General features: G+C 44.8%; 1 protein-coding gene across 3 annotated transcripts in view; it reads right to left on the bottom strand.

Annotated features, from left to right (window-relative positions):
* Window positions 1-18920, bottom strand: part of ASTN1 (astrotactin 1) — a 328942-nt gene that overhangs the window by 22306 nt on the left and 287716 nt on the right. For all 3 annotated transcript variants that reach the window (XM_059073144.2, XM_067031110.1, XM_059073133.2), the window contains exons 18-20: window positions 9342-9475; window positions 5600-5751; window positions 4408-4543 (exon numbers count right to left, since the gene is read on the bottom strand). In XM_059073144.2, coding sequence (XP_058929127.1) covers window positions 4408-4543; window positions 5600-5751; window positions 9342-9475 — 422 coding nt within the window. The remainder of the gene's footprint in view (window positions 1-4407; window positions 4544-5599; window positions 5752-9341; window positions 9476-18920) is intronic.

Genomic DNA, 18920 nt, shown 5'->3' with positions numbered 1-18920 from the left:
TGATGGAATTGGATGGAGAGGAAAGAGCAACGCCAGGTTCTGCTACTCAGATAGGAATTTGAATATAACCATGAAGATAACCTCTGGTGTCGGTGCCCGGGACCTCTAACAACTAATCTAGTGAGTCTAAAGCAAATCATTAATGCTGCTTTCCTTGTCTCTCTCTCTTTTGCTGTGTCGCCATGGGAGGTTGCATTTATTGAGAAGTCTGGATTTTCTTTCCTCTTGGCAGAGCTACAGGGAGGAAGAGAGGTGAAAAGAAGAAAGATGCCCCAAGACAGAGGGGCCATGTACATGTTAAGGTAAATGAGCCTCAGACAGCTGAACCGATGAGGTAGAAAAGAAATGGAAATCGCCTAATGATTCTGCCAGGAAATATAAGTTTGTCTCAGCAGAGAAGACAGCCTTGCATCTGCGACTGCCTCCCCACAGAGGAGCCCAGGAAACGGTCAGGGTTAAGAACCTGTGTGTCCTGATGTGTTGTTTTCCCTCCCTCTGACTTCTCCAGTCTCATGCTGGAATCACATCCCACTGGATGTGCTGGCCCAGCTGGGTGCAGACCTGCCCGTGCGCTCCCACGGGACTGCCCAGGTCAGGGCTGGGATCTTGCTACATGCGCTACACGTAGCCCATGGGCTACATGATGCTGTCTGCCTGGATATTTACAGGCTTAGGGGTCACCTGCCCTAGACTGTCTATGGTTGGTTCCAGCCACCTTTTGTAGCGCACCCTTATTTAACCTTGAACCTTTAATTTCTAGCAATTTCCCTGGACTGTGATGAGAAATGTCCTAAAGCTTCAGGTGCCAAAGTGGCTGTCAGATGGACGCCCTCTCTCAGTGCCTGGGATGGAGTTAATCCTCACCCCTTCCCGCTTGTCCCACTCCTCGGAATTTGCTTTGTGCTTCATCCTGCTGTGAGTTCCCACTAACTCTACAGGATCTTGGGCTGGGATGAAATTGTGTGTGCTGTAATTAATTCTCATTATTCTCACCGGGCAATTAGTAAAAAAATTTAGGGTCCTAAGCCCTTACCATTTTTAATTAGCAAAGCCCTCACCTTTATTAGGAAACAAAAGTCTTCCCACATCCTTCTAAGCAGAGAGGATGCCTGACCTAAAAACCCATCCTCAGTGCTCCCGGCTCCCTCGGTCCTGGAGGGACCCTGAGGAGTAGCCAGGTTATTTTTACTATTGAAGCAAGCCTGGGGAACACTCTACACTCTACACGTTTCACGTGGAAATGTCGTGTGCACTTATTTCAGGAAGGTCCTACGTTTATAGTCAGCATCATCATTTCCACCACTGGACACTAGTAGGATAGTAAGAGGATTATAGCTGGAATTACTGGACAGAAGAGATAAGCCCTGATCCCAATCCAGAGAGATAATGTGTAAGTACATTCACTGTCTTGTCCAAAGCTCCCGGGCCCTTTCCACCTCTGCCTGGCTGCTGGGACTGTTCAGCCTGTTGTTAGAGCCTGTATGAAACATGTATATCGTGTGTGTGTGTGTGAACCAACGCAGCCCTGCTCTGGCTCCAGGGCTGAAGTTTTAAAGGACTGAAACTTGAAGTGCATGGAGCATCCTTGGGCCTCCTGCCAGGGGCTGACTGTCTCTGTCTGCGACTTTCACACTTGCCCCCTCCAGGTGTGGTGGTTTCTACGGATGGCTCCAAATCCACTCCCTTTTGCTGAATTATCTGTTCGTTGTCTCATGCCCCCTAAGGCAGCGGCTCTGCTGTGAGCGCATGCTATGGTGGGGTGTGGTAGGCTACAAGGCCGGGGAGTCACTTCCCCACTCTGGCCTCAGTTTCCTCGTCTGTAAAATGAAGATAGAGTACCAGACACACCTTTTTTTTTTTTTTTTTTTGGTACGCGGGCCTCTCACTGTTGTGGCCTCTCCCGCCACGGAGCGCAGGCTCTGGAGGCACAGGCTCAGTGGCCAAGGCTCACGGGCCCAGCCGCTCCGCGGCATGTGGGATCCTCCTGGACCGGGGCACGAACCCGTGTCCCCTGCATCGGCAGGCGGACTCCCAACCACTGCACCACCAGGGAAGCCCCCAGACACACTTTAAGATCTCTTTTAACCAGGGATTCTTAACTGCTTTTGTACAGTTGACCCTTCTCAGAATAATGCTTTTCCAGTGCATTAAAGTGCATAGGATGACAAAGTAAGCCATCTATACTGAAAGGCCATTCTGCCTCCGTGGACCTCAGGTGAAGAGCCAGCTCTACGCTTGCACGTGAGTTATAATATCATGCTTGATCCTTCCAGTAGCCTGGACTGGCTGGGGACTGAGACACAGATAAGAGAATGCAAACTTTGATTCAATTCTTAACCACCCACCACACCCAGACAACAAGCTGTATGATTCTGAGGAAGTTATTCAGTGTTGCTGAACCTCAGTTTCCTCATCTATAAAATGGGAACAATAACCCTAATCTCACAGGGTCGGGGGTGGGGTTTCGCAGAAGCACCTACACGTGGTGAACCCTCCGTAAATGAAGGCTGCCTTCCTCCATATTACGGATAAGAAAACGTAGTTGCAGAAACGTTCAGTGTTCTGCTTAATCACTTAGTGGTTAGAAACAAAATCAGGTTTGGGGCCCATGTGTTCTCAACTCTTAACGCAGGGCTCCTGTCCTTGCACCAGGGACTGAAGCTCTGGTCCACTCGATGGCTCTGCAAGGAAGGAACGTCTCTCCCAGGCCCGCTTGCATGCTCTCTGCACATGATCTGCAGCGCCACCTAGTGGAGATTGGCTGTTTTTTCCTCTGCCCGGTGCACTCTCTTAATTTCCTCGGCAATCAATCTTGACAGAACGTTTGTGTTTTACAAGACTTAAGAGGGAGAAACTAGAAGCTCACCTAGGAGAGCAGAGTGGGAGAAGCCATCGGCCTCGGGTCTTTGTGAAATGTAGCCAGACCAAGGCCCATATGAGGAGGGTCCCAGAGTGGGTAAGGGCTGGCACTCCTAATGAACAACCATGCCAGCCTGGTGCTTGTAGGAACTTTGAAATTCCTAATTAACATTTGGTACTTAGTGACAGGAATTACTAAGCCCTCATTATAAATGGTAATTCCAGTTTCACTGAGTCTGAGGCATTTACAGCGGGTTAGGTGTTCCATGTTCCCAAATCTTTGTTCCTTTTACCTGTTCCCCTCCTAATGAAGGGCCAGACTGCCCAAATCTCAGGCCAGCTGATGAGAATCCTAAGTAGACATTCCTTTGTGCTACAATTATCATTTATGTCTCTCTATGTTTTCCAGCCCCTCCAGAATACCACTTGTCTTTACGTGTGTTACTTTCATCAGCCTGGCCCCTTCCTGTACTGAAGATATTCAGCCTGAGCATCTAAGTTCATCTTGCAATCCATGCCACTCACATTTCTAGTGCTTTTCATCTTTGAACTCTTCCACTATGGAAATGGAAGTGATTTATTCCAGAGACCTTGACTCAGTTCCCATGACCTCATCTGTAAACTGTTAAATGTTTTTCATACTGATGGGGTCAAAGAGTCCCAGAACTACATTGCTATGAATTCTGCCTTCACCCCCCCCGCAATTTTCCCGTCACGACTTAGATTCCATCACTATCTCTCCTCTCTTGGTGTCTTTTATGTCTGCTTCATGAATACTTCACTGTTGTTCCCAGAGCACCAAGGGAAACGGGAAAGAGCTACCAAAAAGAATAGAGCTGGTCCAAGTGCCACAATGCGGGAGCTCGCTGTATTTTCCTTGAAGAAAGACCACCTCTCACCTCTATAAACTATCTATTTCAATGCCACTAGAGCAGAATTCTTGGTATTCTACTTCTTTCCTCCAAAACAAAATTAATCATCTCCTCTGACTTAACAGCATTCACTCTATTTTCCCAAGCTCACTTTCTTCTATCCCCTTTATTCACTATCTGCTTCTACCCTGTTGTCTACTCGCCACTTACCACAGCATGCCTCTTTGCCTCTGCCCTTGCTGTTTCCTCCGCCCGGTGCGCCTTTTCCAACGTTATGCTTCCTACTGAAATTCTACACAACCTAATTCAGATGACGTCCTCTCTAGTTAGAAAGAATCACTTCTTTCTTTTCTACAACAGGTTCCTTTTGCTCTTTTACATCTAGCTTTAATTTCAATCTGCCTCAAGTTAACGTTAGTTGTTTATATGTTGCAAACTAGGATGGGACTATATTACCTGTTGCAAACTAGGATGCAAACTAGGATGAGACTATATTATCTTTCTTGATCCTCCCCCTACAGTACCGAGAAGGTTCTCTATAATGTTGATTGAGACAAGACTTGAGACACTCATATTTTTCAAAGTCTCTAAAGGAACTTAAGTAGCTAAAAGGAACCAGCTAAAAGTCTGGGGGCATTCAGGGTAAGGAAGAAATAGGCAGGTGTCTGTCACTCACATGTAGATGGTGTCAGGCTCCAGGCATTGTATGATCAGAGAGATGGTGGTGAGCTGCTTGTCCGGAACCTGAGAGGGCATCGCACAAGGAGACTTCGCTCCGGAGATGATGTCGTCAACAAAGCTCAGCACCGTTTCTGCCCAGAGGGGAAGGAATGGAAAAGGCATGAGAAACAGTGATGGCCAAGCAACACCTGGTTGGGATTGACTCCGTTAGAACTTAACATTAAAATCACTCAGTCCCCGGTCTTCTCAAATTCCTAGTAGGTCAAGGAGACCCAGAAGGAATGGTCTTTTCTGTTTCATATTTAATCAGTTTGGAGCCATCTGTACAGAGTTAGCTGAGACAACCAAGGCAAGATGTACGTAGCACATCTGCGAGCTCTTTTATGACACGTTCTTGGCTTGGGCAGAAAACAGCTGTTCTGGCCAACGGTCATTGCCAGACCTTTGCAGTACCTGTGCACTTCAGGAAAGGGCCTCGGAAGAAGCCGTAGCCAGCTCTCCATGCCCAAGGGCAGTGCATACGTTTCCAAGCCACAGTGATAGTTTCACCAGAAGCTATTTACCCTGCACTAGACTGTGGATGCTACCACCCTGCTGGTGCCCACACTCATGCGTCAGTTTTAGGAATGATTTATGTTCACCTTTCCCTATGTGTAGACAGTGAAATACTAAGGCATGAAACATTTTTCATGGGGTGTTTCCACTCCTTGAAGACATATCTCTTCTAGCTGTACCTGGCAAAAGCAAGGTTCGCTTTAGGACAAGACATGGGGTAATAAGCACATCTGTTTCTACATGCTTTTGCCTGGATGGGGCAGGGAGTTGGGGTTATTAGCAAAGAAACGTTTTTCTGTAATCATGGCAGTGGTTAACACAGAATTGTTTCCCAATTGTGGGCTAGGATAACTAGTGTACTGTATTGTTGTTTCTGTGCGTGTCCAGAGACAATGAAATGGACCCCTCTTTTATAAACAAAAACAAAATCAAAACAAGACTTTGTCAGATGCTCACTATGCAAAAACTCTCAAATGGAAAAGAGTTTTGGTTGCTGCTTCTTCTCCCTGCTCCTCCTCCTTTGCCCGGGGATACTGGGGACCCAGGGCAAAGCCAGGAGGCAGGACATTTTCCTTTTCTTTTCCTTTTGCCACCCTGGATCAAGATGAGCCTGTGAAGTGGGAAATGCTCACCTGTCTCCACTTTGGAGTGGTCCATCCTGTCAGTGACCTTTTCTTGACGGATGAGGTAATCTACAATCTGCACCCCGATTGGAGGCTCTGAGTGTTCCCACTCCAGGACCACGAGGGTGCTGCTGGGCTCATGAACCGTGGAGAGTCTGAGCCTGAGTGCAGACAGCAAGAAACATGAAATGGGGACCCAGCCGAGACCTGTGATGTCTTCTGATACCACCACTGGCCACCTTCTCAATTATTATGATAGCATACAACTCTTCTTTCTAACCTTTCTTAACCAACCACTAGGACGATTTCTTTGAGGGTGTGTCTCCTTCACTGTAAAATAAAGATTCTTGAAGATCCTTAAAGTCTATATTTTGTTCATATAAGTGCCTGTTACACATTGGGAACTCAACATATATCTGTAAATAAATAAATAAGCAGGTGAGTCAAAGGTGAATGAATGCCTGCATTTTACAGGGTTAGTCGATAGGGCCTTTGGAGTAGCACTTTACAGGGCTTGAAAATGTAATTTCTGGGTTTGCTCTTGAAAAATAAGAAAACGTGCCTATAATGCTCATACCAAGGCCCACTAAAAGGGATGTCTGGGAGAGCCGTGCATTAAGAAGGACACAGTCAGCTCAGCTTCGAGAACATTACAGGATTGCCCTGCTGGTGGAACCCTGGCTTCCCCTCCTGCTACGGGTACTAACACGTGCTCAGTTTGCAGGTAATGCTCATAGGGGGCTTTACTGGGCCAGAGAAAGTTTGACACATGTCACTTTCTCCTCAGGGCGTTGTCCTACGTCTGCACACTCAGGTTCTGATTTCAGTTTCTGTCTTTACTCTTGGGTTTCTATGAATATCCTGATTCCAGACTCTAGTCTCTCCTTGCTTTTCCCAATTCATTGTCTCCTTGTGTCATGTAAATTGTCCATTTTGACCACTCTGCCATCTCATAACTCTTTATGCCTTGTAGAGACTCAATAAGCACTATTAACATTCATTGGCATGGGTCTTCTAATGATCCAAGAGGTTTCAATTCTCTGCCTTGTTCTGACTTCATGTGTGTGTGTTGGGTTTCTCACTTGCTTCTTGTCCCCTGTTTCTTCCTAGACCACTGGCTTTAGGGAGTTTTCCCTGTCTATCCCACGCCAGCCTTGGTCCCTTACATGAGTCTCTGCCATTCATTCCCAACCTTGGCTCCTATATCTCATGACCACCCATAATCCTGATGCTCTAGCCTCTACTCAGCTCACCAGATGTGTCATTGGTCTCAAGGATCCCCAGGCAAGGTACTGGGGACGGATCCCATCAGAGCGATGTTCCGTTTCAATTCAACAAATATTTATTAAGCACCCACCACTAATAAGAATGTGCTCGGTGCTGAAGATGCACTGGTGCAGAAGCCAACTCCATCCCCTTCTTTTATGGAGTGGTCACTAGACCAACATACAAATTATACATGTGATTGTAATAATGTGTGATAAGAACTTCAACAAGAAATCATGGGAAGCTGTGGGAGCAACGGTAAGGAATTCAACTGGTGGGAAAATAACACAAACCACATGCTCTTTAGTGGCTTACTATGAAGGAGTGCATAGTTTGCATATGACACTAAAGATGGAACAGACCCCAAACAGTGCGGATATTCATTAATTAGAATCGTATGCAGAGGACTATTTTGAAGAAAAAAGCATTAGGAAGCTTAAGTAAGTAACTAAGCTTTACTGAGAACTCAGATTCCGTGAAAATATGGGCTAAAGCTGGCCTCTACTGAGAAATAGGAGTGTGTATGATTTAAACAGGCTTGTGTAAAACTAGAGTGCATTTCTGTATCCAACTACTGATAAAATTTCAAGAAATTACGGTTTGCTGCTGGAAGAGGTGATTAGAGTTGACAAGAAAAGTGAAGTCCTTTATAGATGTTGCTGTTTATGGAAAGTTAGCCCAATTTGATCTCTTCTGCTATGACATTTAGTAAATGCAGATTTAGAAATGAAATCAGTCCTAGGACACAAATGGCTGGATCTGGCATCACCTGATGATAACAATTTGGTAGCTTTACTCTTGTGTGTCAAAGGTAGCTTTCTTAGTTGGTGAATCAGTCTAGAAGCACCATCTTCTAGAGTTCCCTTTCTGACAAAAGAAAGACCTTTTACTAATAATGAGCTTGATTCTCTTTTGAACTAAGAGGTCTAAGTCATGGCTGTAAAGAGCAAGAAGCCAATGGCTGGTGTGTCTAAAATGACCCACAAAGAGAAGGCCTGTAGACAAAAGAAGACATTGGCTTGTAATGACCCTGTACCACTGTGTTCTCCTCTTTCTCAATGTTCTTCCTGCTCAGTCCTGGCCCTTTAATGCCCACCCACACTTTCATGGAACAGACCAGATAGCAGTATGCACACAGACCAGCCTCTCACTTGCTGGTTTCCTCCTGCCATCTTGCTCCTACTTACTCAGCCCTCCAGTTACTGAGTCCTGATCCTCCCTTTGGGCTCTCTTTGCCTTACCAATCCATGCTTCTCCAGCTCGTCCTACCATCCCTCTTTATTAGACACAGTATTTCCGTGCTTCACTCCCACGGCAGATGCCACACTGGAGGCTAACAGGGGCTCCTGCCCTTTACATGAGTTCAGCCAGTTCTGTTCAGCCTTCCTCCGAGTGTATGAAAACTAGACGTGTTCATTTTCAGCCACCTTTGCAGCCCTTTGTACTTTGTTCACCCCTCAAATGCAGATGCCCCTTAATGCACATCCTTGACCCTCTGCTCTTCCCAGTTGACAGTCATTCTGGAGCATCCTTTCTCATAGCTGTGGTTCCATTTCTCATTTCCTTGGGGCTGAGTTCAATCTTCTTATCTCGAGTGTTTACTTTGTTATAGGGCTCCAGATCATCTTTCCTCATGACCGCTGACTATCTCTATAGGACTGCCCCACTGTAATTCTAAGGCAGTTCCAAAGGGAACCAACCTCCTCCTCAAACCTGCTTATCCTGCGATGCTTCTTTTCTCAGCTGTAGCCTATTCATCTTCTCAGCCACTGAGGTCGTAAGTCTGAAGTCCATTCTCAACTTTTCCTTCCTTCTCACTCCCACAGTCAATCAGTCACCAAACCCTGCTGGTTCTACCCAAAGTCATCTCTGAGTTGTATCCTCTGTGTACTATACTATTACGGTTAAGATCACGGTCTCTTAGCTATGGCCCTGCTTCCTGCTCTATCACCGTGGAAAAACTATTCAGTCCATCTGAATCCATTTCCCTGTCTATTAAAGGCGGGGGGAGTGGTGATAACAGTACCTAACTGTTCCACACAGTGCCCAACACCCAGTAAGTGTGTTGTTGTCCTGGGTCTTATTACTGACCTCTATCTTCCTCCATTGCAACATTACATTTACCCCTCTTTGCTTCTAGCCATGCTCTCCTGCTTTCTCCACCTTTGGGGAGAAATTCAAGTGCTCTTACCCTTTATGAAGCCTTCACTATTCTTCAAATTCAGACTTGACTGTTTCCTTTTCACACTGTCTTTAAATGTCTCATATAACTCTTATCCTACCATTTCTGCTACTGTTAAATTGGTTCACTTGCCTCCCTAGAAGACTGAAAGCGCCCCGAAGGCAGGTACTGCACCATGTTTTTTCTTTCTGTTCTCCAGTGCCCAGCCCACCACTTGGAAAAGAGTAGACACTCTTTAATATATGTTTGCAGAATAATGGCGAGGCACACAAGCCAGAGAAAGGCCGAGAAAGGGAATCATACACGGGCTGTGGCAGAGGCGCACAGGCAGGGAGTCCATCAGTTCCGAAAGCGCTGGGGTCACATCGACACCAGTCCTCGATGACATCTCCAGTCCCGGAGCACCAGAGGGAGCTCATGGTGGCCTCCAGCAAGAGCTGCAAGAGAGGGCGGAGAAAAGAGTAAGCGTTAGGGAGCCAGGGCTGGGTCCCCAGAGACAAGAGGCAGAGCGTCAGGGCTCTGCTTGGCCCTAAATAACTCCAGTCAGCAGCCTGTAGCACCACGTCTCCATTTACTTCTACCCCAGAAGAGTGTTTCTGGGAAGCCTGGACCTTGGAGGACCTGTAGGGTGTCTCTGTCTCATTAACATAATAGTTCATCCCTGTGGTTGAGGTCTGTCATCTTGGAATCAAGTCTTATTCCACCTCGCATATCCCTCCCTCCCAATTCTGCACCATCATTCCACACCTAGGGCTCTAGAGACATGACCTCTTCCCCACACGCTCAGCAGGGCCAGGCTTGACCACTCTCCCTCGGGCCAGAGGCACTCAGCCTTTTTGCAAATGCCTCTCTGAGCATCCTTCTCTGCCCTCTTCACCCTGCTCCAGTATTTCCTCTGCATTCCTTCAGTATGCCTTGTATCTCACTTACAATATTCATGCAATTCTGCTTTGGGTGGTATTATGCATTAGACCTTTCTTTTCCTCGTAGAAGGTAGAAAGCATGTGACACACAGGCTAAGAGCTGTGCTCTGGGGCAGACCCTCTAGGTGAGAACTCCAGCTCTGCCAACCACTGCCATGTGACCTTGGGCAAATTACATAAACTCAGGCTCCTCATTGGTAAAATGGGATAAAAACAGCACTTTCCTTATAAGGATGTTGTGACAATTAGATGAAATAAATACATGCCAAAGGGCATGGCATAGTGCCTATGCTATGCACACATTAGTTGCATATAAATAGTACATGTTAGTCATCAATAAATAACAGCAATTGTTATTGTCTTTGAATGACAGGGTTGGGTCTTATGTGGAAGCTTGTAAATAACAGAGTAATTCTTTACATACAGTGGTTTCACAGCAGATATTCACTATTCAATTAAAGGACAACAAGATAAAATTAGATCACTGAGGGAACAGAACTTATGAGAGGGGCAAGTCCCTGGTGAGGAACTGGGTCCTGACAGGCACTGACCCCTGGGTGAGGCCCTGCTGCCTCAACTACAGCCCAGGGTGGGGGAGAGCCTGAGATGGCTCTCTGAGACAGCAGGGCAAGCTCAGGGCTTTCTCTCCAGGTCAACTCAACCTCTGCAGCCTCTGCTTTTCCTTTGATTCCCTTCCCTATGTTTCATCCTCACCACACCCACACATAATAGATAAATTAAAGAGAAATGAAACAGCTATCCTGGAAAGTTTTAGGCCAAACAATTAAAAGAAAGAAAAAATTAGAAGAGGATAAGAAAAAGAAGAGATAATCCTACAAAACTCAACATGTCCAAGCCCAAAGCCAGTATCCTATGTCCCATCCATCCCAGGTTAGAAGAGATGACATAAAGTCCATACTGACCTCCCTCCTTGGTTGGGAGCCTCAAGGGAGCACATACTGGCCCCCCTCCTTGGTTGGGAGCCTCAAGGGAGCAGGGATTCTCTGTTATCACTATGATTTGTGTAGAGCTTTAGAATTTACAAAGCCCTTAATTTATTTTTTTCCCTATTTTTTTTAAACATCTTTATTGGAGTATAATTGCTTTACAATGGTGTGTTAGTTTCTGCTGGAAAACAAAGTGAATCAGCTATACATCTACATATTTCCCCATATCCCCTCCCTCTTGCATCTCCCTCCTATCCTCCCTATCCCACCGCTCTAGGTGGACACAAAGCACAGAGCTGATCTCCCTGTGCTATGCAGTGGCGTCCCGCTAGCTAGCTATTTTACATTTGGTAGTGTATATATGTCCATGCCACTCTCTCACTTCGTCTCAGCTTATCCTTCCCCCTCCCCATGTCCTCAAGTCCATCCTCTACATCTGCATCTTTATTCCTGTCCTGCCCCTAGGTTCATCAGAACCAATTTTTATTTTAGATTCCATATATATGTGTTAGCATACAGTATTTGTTTTTCTCTTTCTGACTTACTTCACTCTGTATGACAGTCTCTAGGTCCATCCACCTCATTACAAATAACTCAATTTCGTTTCTTTTTATGGCTGAGTAACATTCCATTGTATATATGTGCCACATCTTCTTTATCCATTCATCTGTTGATGGACACTTAGGTTGCTTCCATGTCCTGGCTATGGTAAATAGAGCTGCAATGAACATTGTGGTACATGACTCTTTTTGAATTATGGCTTTCTCAGGGTATATGCCCAGTAGTGGGATTGCTGGGGTCATATGGTAGTTCTATTTTTAGTTTTTTAAGGAACCTCCATACTGTACTCCATAGTGGCTGTATCAATTTACATTCCCACCAACAGTGCAAGAGGGTTCCCTTTTCTCCACACCCTCTCCAGCATTTATTGTTTCTAGAGTTTTTGATGATGGCTATTCTGACTGGTGTGAGATGATACCTCATCAGAGTTTTGATTTGCATTTCTCTAATGATTAGTGATGTTGAGCGTCTTTTCATGTGTTTGTTGGCAATCTCTATATCTTCTGTGGAGAAATGTCTATTTAGGTCTTCTGCCCATTTTTGGATTGGGTTGTTTGTTTTTTTGATACTGAGCTGCATGAGCTGCCTGTATATTTTGGAGATTAATCCTTTGTCAGTTGCTTCGTTTGCAACTATTTTCTCCCATTCTGAGGGCTGTCTTTTTGTCTTGTTTATGGCTTCCTTTGCTGTGCAAAACTTTTAAGTTTCATTAGGTCCCATTTGTTTATTTTTGTTTTTATTTCCATTTCTCTAGGAGGTGGGTCAAAAAGGATCTTGCTGTGATGTATGTCATAGTGTTCTGCCTATGTTTTCCTCTAAGAGTTTTATAGTGTCTGGCCTTACATTTAGGTCTTTAATCCATTTTGAGCTTATTTTTGTGTATGGTGTTAGGGAGTGTTCTAATTTCATTCTTCTTCATGTAGCTGTCCAGTTTCCCCAGCACCATTTTTTGAAGAGGCTGTCTTTTCTCCATTGTATACTCTTGCCTCTTTTATCAAAGATAAGGTGACCATATGTGTGTGGGTTTATCTAGGGCTTTCTATCCTGTTCCATTGATCTATATTTGGTTTTGTGCCAGTACCATACTGTCTTGATTACTGTAGCTTTGTAGTATAAGTCTGAAGTCAGGGAGCCTGATTCCTCCAGCTCCGTTTTTCTTTCTCAAGATTGCTTTGGCTATTCGGGGTCTTTTGTGTTTCCATACAAATTGTGAAATTTTTTGTTCTTGTTCTATGAAAAATGCCACTGGTAGTTTGATAGGGATTGCACTGAATCTGTAGATTGCTTTGGGTAGTATAAGTCATTTTCACAATGTTGATTTTTCCAATCCAAGAACATGGTATATCTCTCCATCTGTTTGTATCATCTTTAATTTCCATCATCAGTGTCATAATTTTCTGCATTACAGGTCTTTTGTCAAAGGAGAAGTAACAACTGACACTGCAGAAATACAAAGGCTCAGGAGAGATTACTAGAAGCAACTATATGCCAATAAAATGGACAACCTGGAAGATATGGACAAATTCTTACAAAAGCACAATCTCCTGAGACTGAACTAGGAAAAAATAGAAAATATAAACAAACCAATCACAAGCACTGAAATTGAAACTGTGATGAAATATCTTCCAACAAAAAAATGCCCAGGACCAGATGGCTTCACAGGCGAATTCTATCAAACATATAGAGAAGAGCAAACACCCATCCTTCTCAAACTCTTCCAAAATATAGCAGAGGGAGGAACACTCCCAAACTCATTCTACAAGGCCACCATCACTCTGATACCAAAACCAGACAAAGATGTCACAAAAAAAGAAAACTACAGACCAATATCACTGATGAACATAGATGCAAAAATCCTCAACAAAATACTAGCAAACAGAATCCAACAGCACATTAAAAGGATCAAACACCATGATAAAGTGGGGTTTATCCCAGGAAAGCAAGGATTCTTCAATATACACAAATCAATCAATGTGATACACCATATTAACAAATTGAAGAAGAAAAAACATGATCATCTCAATAGATGCAGAAAAACTTTCGAGAAAATTCAACACCCATGTATGGTAAAAACTCTCCAGAAAGTAGGCATAGAGGGAACTTACCTCAACATAATAAAGGCCATATATGGCAAACCCACAGCCAACATTGTTCTCAGTGGTGAAAAAGTGAATCCATTTCTACTAAGATCAGGAACAAGAAAAGGTTGCCTACTCTCACCACTATTATTCAACATAATTTTGGAAGTTTTAGCCATAGCACTCAGAGAAGAAAAAGAAATAAAAAGAATCCAAATCAGAAAAGAAGAAGTAAAACTGTCACCGTTTGCCAATGACATGATACTGTACATAGAGAATCCCAAAGATGTTACCAGAAAACTACTAGAGCTAGTCAATGAATTTGGTAAAGTAGCAGGATATAAAATTAATGCACAGAAATCTCTTGCATTCCTATACACTAATGATGAAAAATCTGAAAGAGAAATTAAGGAAACACTGTCATTTACCATTGCAACAAAAAGAATAAAATACCTAGGAATAAACCTACCTAAGGATACAAAGGCCTTTAAATGTTAATACTTTTGTAAGGGAGCAGATCCTATGGGGCCTTCTGGGGGCAGACCCTTCCCCCATATCCTCTGCTTTAGCTCCTCTCTGAAGTGCCTAGATAATAGTATCTGATGCACATTTCCTGAGTTGTTTTACTGATGTGAAAACCCTCCAGCAAATGGAAGATATTAACTACTTGATGACCATGAGCAAGTAGCCCTCAGGCCTCCTGGAGCCTAAGGACTGATAATGTTAACCCCTGCCACACTGGCCTGTTACCACACCATCAACCAATCAGAGAACTGTGCACAAGTTGATCACACACCCTGCAACCCCTCTCCCTCACCTGGGCTTTAAAATTGTTTTTCTAGGGCTTCCCTGGTGGCGCAGTGGTTGAGAGTCTGCCTGCCGATGCAGGGGACGCGGGTTCGTGCCCTGGTCCGGGAAGATCTCACATGCCGTGGAGCGGCTGGGCCCATGAGCCATGGCCGCTGAGCCTGCGCGTCCGGAGCCTGTGCTCCGCAACGGGAGAGGCCACAACAGTGAGAGGCCCGCGTACCACAAAAAAATAAAAAAATAAATAAAATAAAATTGTTTTTCTGAAAGCCTTTGGGGAGTTTGGGGTTTTAGAGCACAAGTCACTTGTCCTCCTTGTATTGGCACCTTTACAATAAACGCTGCATTTTCCTTCACCACAACCTGGTGTCAGTAGATTGGCTTTACTGTGCGCGGGTGAGCAGACCCGAGTTTGGTTCAGTAACGCTTTAATTTGAGCTCCATGTAAGACAGTTATCATGATTCACAGTGGAGGACACTTAGAATCCAAAAGGTTAGGTAACTTGCTCATGGTCACAGGTTAGTACATGCGTAACAGGACGGATTTTACATCTCAGGCTTCATGGAAACATCAAGCTCTCTTGATTAACACTGTATCCACCCGCTCCCAGGATGAATACCAGTTCACAGTAGGTGCTCACTTTATGCTTTACCTGACTAAACCAAATTCAAATCAAAAGATGTATTTTTTTTAACTAGGAAAACAGACATCCTTTGAGATGAGCAGAATAAAGAGGACATCATGGCTGCTGCCTTACAGTCTTCAATCAATTGTTATTGGCTAAGTACCTGTAGGGATGATTTCCTGTCCTAAGCATTAAGGATACAGTGCATAAGATATATATGGCTCCTGCTTGCATTAAGTCTTACAGCTAAATAATAAACAAACAAAAGTTATATAAATAACCAGAACTGTGATAAGGGCTCCAGAAAAGGGTGAAATGGTGGCAGGAGGGACAAGGAGGGGGCCAATCTCACAGAGGAGTTTGGGAAGGCCTCCATGAGCTTGGAGGGATAGGTCAAGAGTAATCCGGTCACAAAGCTTGGGGAAGTATTCCAGGTAGAAAAACCAATATTAAGAAGACTTTAGCCTGTAAGAAACTTGACTTCTAAAATCAACTGAGAAAAAGTTCATTTTGCTGTAAGAGACAGAGCAGGGGAGAGGGCAAAGAGATGCTAAGAAAGTGAGAGGGTGGCAGGCCGATTACAGAGAGTCCTTAGGACACCATGTGGGGGTGGGTGTCACATTCTAAGAGCAACAGGAAACCATCAAAGTGTTTCAAACAGGGGACCAACCTGATCAGATTTTCCTTCCAAAGGTATTGATGACAATACGTATGAATGACAAACATTCTAAATGCTGTTTCAGACCATTTGCTGAGAGTTCCTACTCTAAGTCCTGGGAGAGAGGTAACTGTGCAGGTAGGATGAGGGTACAAGAGAGGAATCAAGAAGGAACACTTTGGGAAAGGAAGAGAAAGGAAAACTACATTTTTCTTAGTACCTACAATGTGCCAGGCATTGCATAGGAATCCTTGTTTGTTATTAGATTTAATCCTGATTCCAGAAAAGAAATCGAATTTTCCAATTTTTATTATTTTTCTCTAAGGAAAGCAGCTGAACTTTTTGTTTTTTATAAGTTTATTTATTTTTATTTGTGGCTACGTTGGGTCTTCGTTGCTGCGCATAGGTTTTCTCTAGTTGTGGCGAGCAGGGGCTACTCTTCCTTGCTGTGCGTGGGTTTCTTACTGCGGTGGCTTCTCTTGTTGTGGAGTACAGGCTGTAGGCACACAGGCTTCAGTAGTTGTGGCACACAGGCTCAGTAGTTGTGGCTCGCGGGCTCTAGGGTGCAGGCTCAGTAGTTGTGGCACACGGGCTTAGTTGCTCTGAGGCATGTGGGTTCTTCCCGGGCCAGGGCTCAAACCCCATGTCCCCTGCATTGGCAGGCGGATTCTTAACCACTACACCACCAGGGAAGTCCAAGCAGCTGAACTTTCAAGCCAAGTTCATCCATCCATTGATTTGTCCATTTATTCATCATTTCGTTCATTCATTCTACAGAATGCCAACTATATGTGACTGCTGCTGGGTACTAGGATTCCACAGAAGAGAAAGTTTCTCATAGTCTAGAGGAGAATGAACAACTATATAAACACTAGGATAGTAGGTGATGCATGCTTTAAAAGATGTATGCACACATACAGTGGGAGTTACATGAAGGAACATCGGGTTGGCCTGGGAGTGTAAGGGAGAGTCATGTTTGAGCTGAAACTTGCAAGTAACAGTAAGAGTTTGCCAGTGGCAGTAATGTGGGAAAAGGCACTTTCGGGAGAAAGAGTTGAAATTCTGAAGGGCCAAATGCATGGGAGAAAATGCGTTTTGTTTAAGGAGGTATAAGGAGTTAAATTTCGGAGGATAAAGCATAAAGTATAGAGTGGATACAACCTAACCTTGTAAGCGAAGACAAAATCGGAGAGTGAACTGCCCTTGTAATGATGTGCTAAGGACTTTAGATTTCTTCAATAGATTCTGCAGAGCCACTGAATTACCTTGCTGCTATATGATCAGAAGTCCATATTAGACTTTAAGACTAATTAGTTAGATGACTCTGACTGGTCTAACAGGGAAACCAGTAAGAAGGCTGCTGTAACAAGAAGATGGTGGCCTGATATTACAATGGATGACTGAAATAGTTAGGCCGTGACAGGGGGTATAATAAAAAGAGGATGGATTTGAGATATTTGTAGCCCTAGATGATGGATTAGATGTTAGGGACAAGAAAAGTCTAGGAAGCGTCCCTGGTCTCCAATTTGGGCAACCTGGTAGAAAAGAATGCCATTCACTGAAGTGGAAGCACAAGCAGGTATAGTTTAGGGTGGAAGGTGGTGACTTCAAGTCTGTTGGGTTTGAGACACCTGGCTTGTCATACGGTTTGACCTACTTGTTTCTAAATTGCAATCACAGACTAGACTGAAATATGGCACTGGAGATTATTTAGCCCGACACAAGGAAGACAATGAGGCCAAGAGGTTGGAAAACTGGCCTGAAGATCTACCAGGCAGGTAGGGATAGGAACACACCGAGTTACTAATGCCAGGACTTAGCTCCCCTCCACTGGTCCTTTGCTTCATCACTCCTCATCTCTATTCCTTGGTAGAAAGGGCACAATTAGAAAGAAAAGCAGAGGAGTGGAGAGAATGGTGACCACAGAAAATGTCTAAGGAAGAAGAGAGAAGATATGGTGACTGAACTCCTGCTCAGGCCACCTTTCTATGTGTTTGGAAAATTAAAGGTTCAAAATATGGCCAGATGGGAGGTATCTCTCAACCACTCTCCTAAGACCAGTGCAGGGAGACAGAGGGGGCTAAATTCTGGCAAGCAGGGGATCCAGAAAGGGGCGTTGCTAAAGACAAAAATTCCTTCAGCTTCCTCATTCTGCTGGTACTGGCCCGACAGGAAGCAGGGGCTCCAGGCCCCCCTCTCCCACCAAGCTCTTCCCTGTCTGTAGCTTCACATGCCCTGCCCCATAGGATGGTTCTAGGTGTGAGCTCCCCGATTCTGCCGCTCCCAGGCAAGTGCACAGGAGCTCCTGGGGTACCAACTGCAGCAGCCTTGGGTGCTCACAGAAGACAGAGTGGGACACGTTAAGGGGAGGGCTGGCCATTGGATTAAAAGCACTGCAGCTTTGGGGTTTCCATGGTGACACAAGCCCCTCCTTCTCCTCATCCTTTCAAGCCCACCTCCAGTGGTCTCTTCTCTCCCACTTCTCTTCCCATAGTCACTTCTATCAGATTGAAGAGAAATTTGCAGGCCAAAGGAACAATTTATCTTTTTTGTTCCTGTGAAAAACCTTATTTTCAAACACTCAATGAAGTATCTGTAGCAGAGGCAGAGAGGCGAGAGAAACACACACAGCATCACCTATGAAACAAACTGTGACGCACCAGGTGTCCCTTAAAAGAGAAAAGAGAAAGCAATTATCACCCCACCTGGAGAGACACACCTCTAAAGCAGGAAAGCAGCTCACTGCTGAGACTCTACTATATCTTTTCCCCAAAGTGGCTTTGCCGAATCTCAGAAGTCCCCCACCCTGAGCTTCTGTGTTTTTGATTTTTGTCATTGTTGTTGTTGTCTGTGGTTTGACCCGCTCTGTTCTTAACGTCCTTGAGAAGATCAGAGAGCTCGGAAATGAGGTAGGTCACTGCCTCTGCTGCATTTATTTCGCTTACCCTTTTGGGTCCATTCATTTCCTGCTAGCACCTTGGGAAAGGGAGGGGCAGAGGAAAAAGAAGAGTGGCTGGGAAATGTCATGACCCAGCTGCATAATATAAGGCAGGGAGATCTGCGTGGATATGCAGTTTTGTTCTTAAGAGTCAGAGTGATGGGCAGAAAACCAACCCCCTCCAGACTAAGGTGCACAGGTCCTTCCCTTGGGGATCTGTACCTAATGTGCTCCTCCTAGCCTAGCTGACCCAGTCTTGGATCAGTTAGGGGAGCTGGTCCACCTGCCGTGCCAACAAGGGGGTGGTACTGCTGAGTCCCCTCCCACAACCACCCCGAGGCTTT

The sequence above is a fragment of the Kogia breviceps genome, chromosome 1, assembly GCF_026419965.1.
Source record: "Kogia breviceps isolate mKogBre1 chromosome 1, mKogBre1 haplotype 1, whole genome shotgun sequence".
In the NCBI taxonomy this organism is placed as follows: Eukaryota; Metazoa; Chordata; class Mammalia; order Artiodactyla; family Physeteridae; genus Kogia; species Kogia breviceps.
This window is presented reverse-complemented; position numbering and strand designations above follow the sequence as displayed.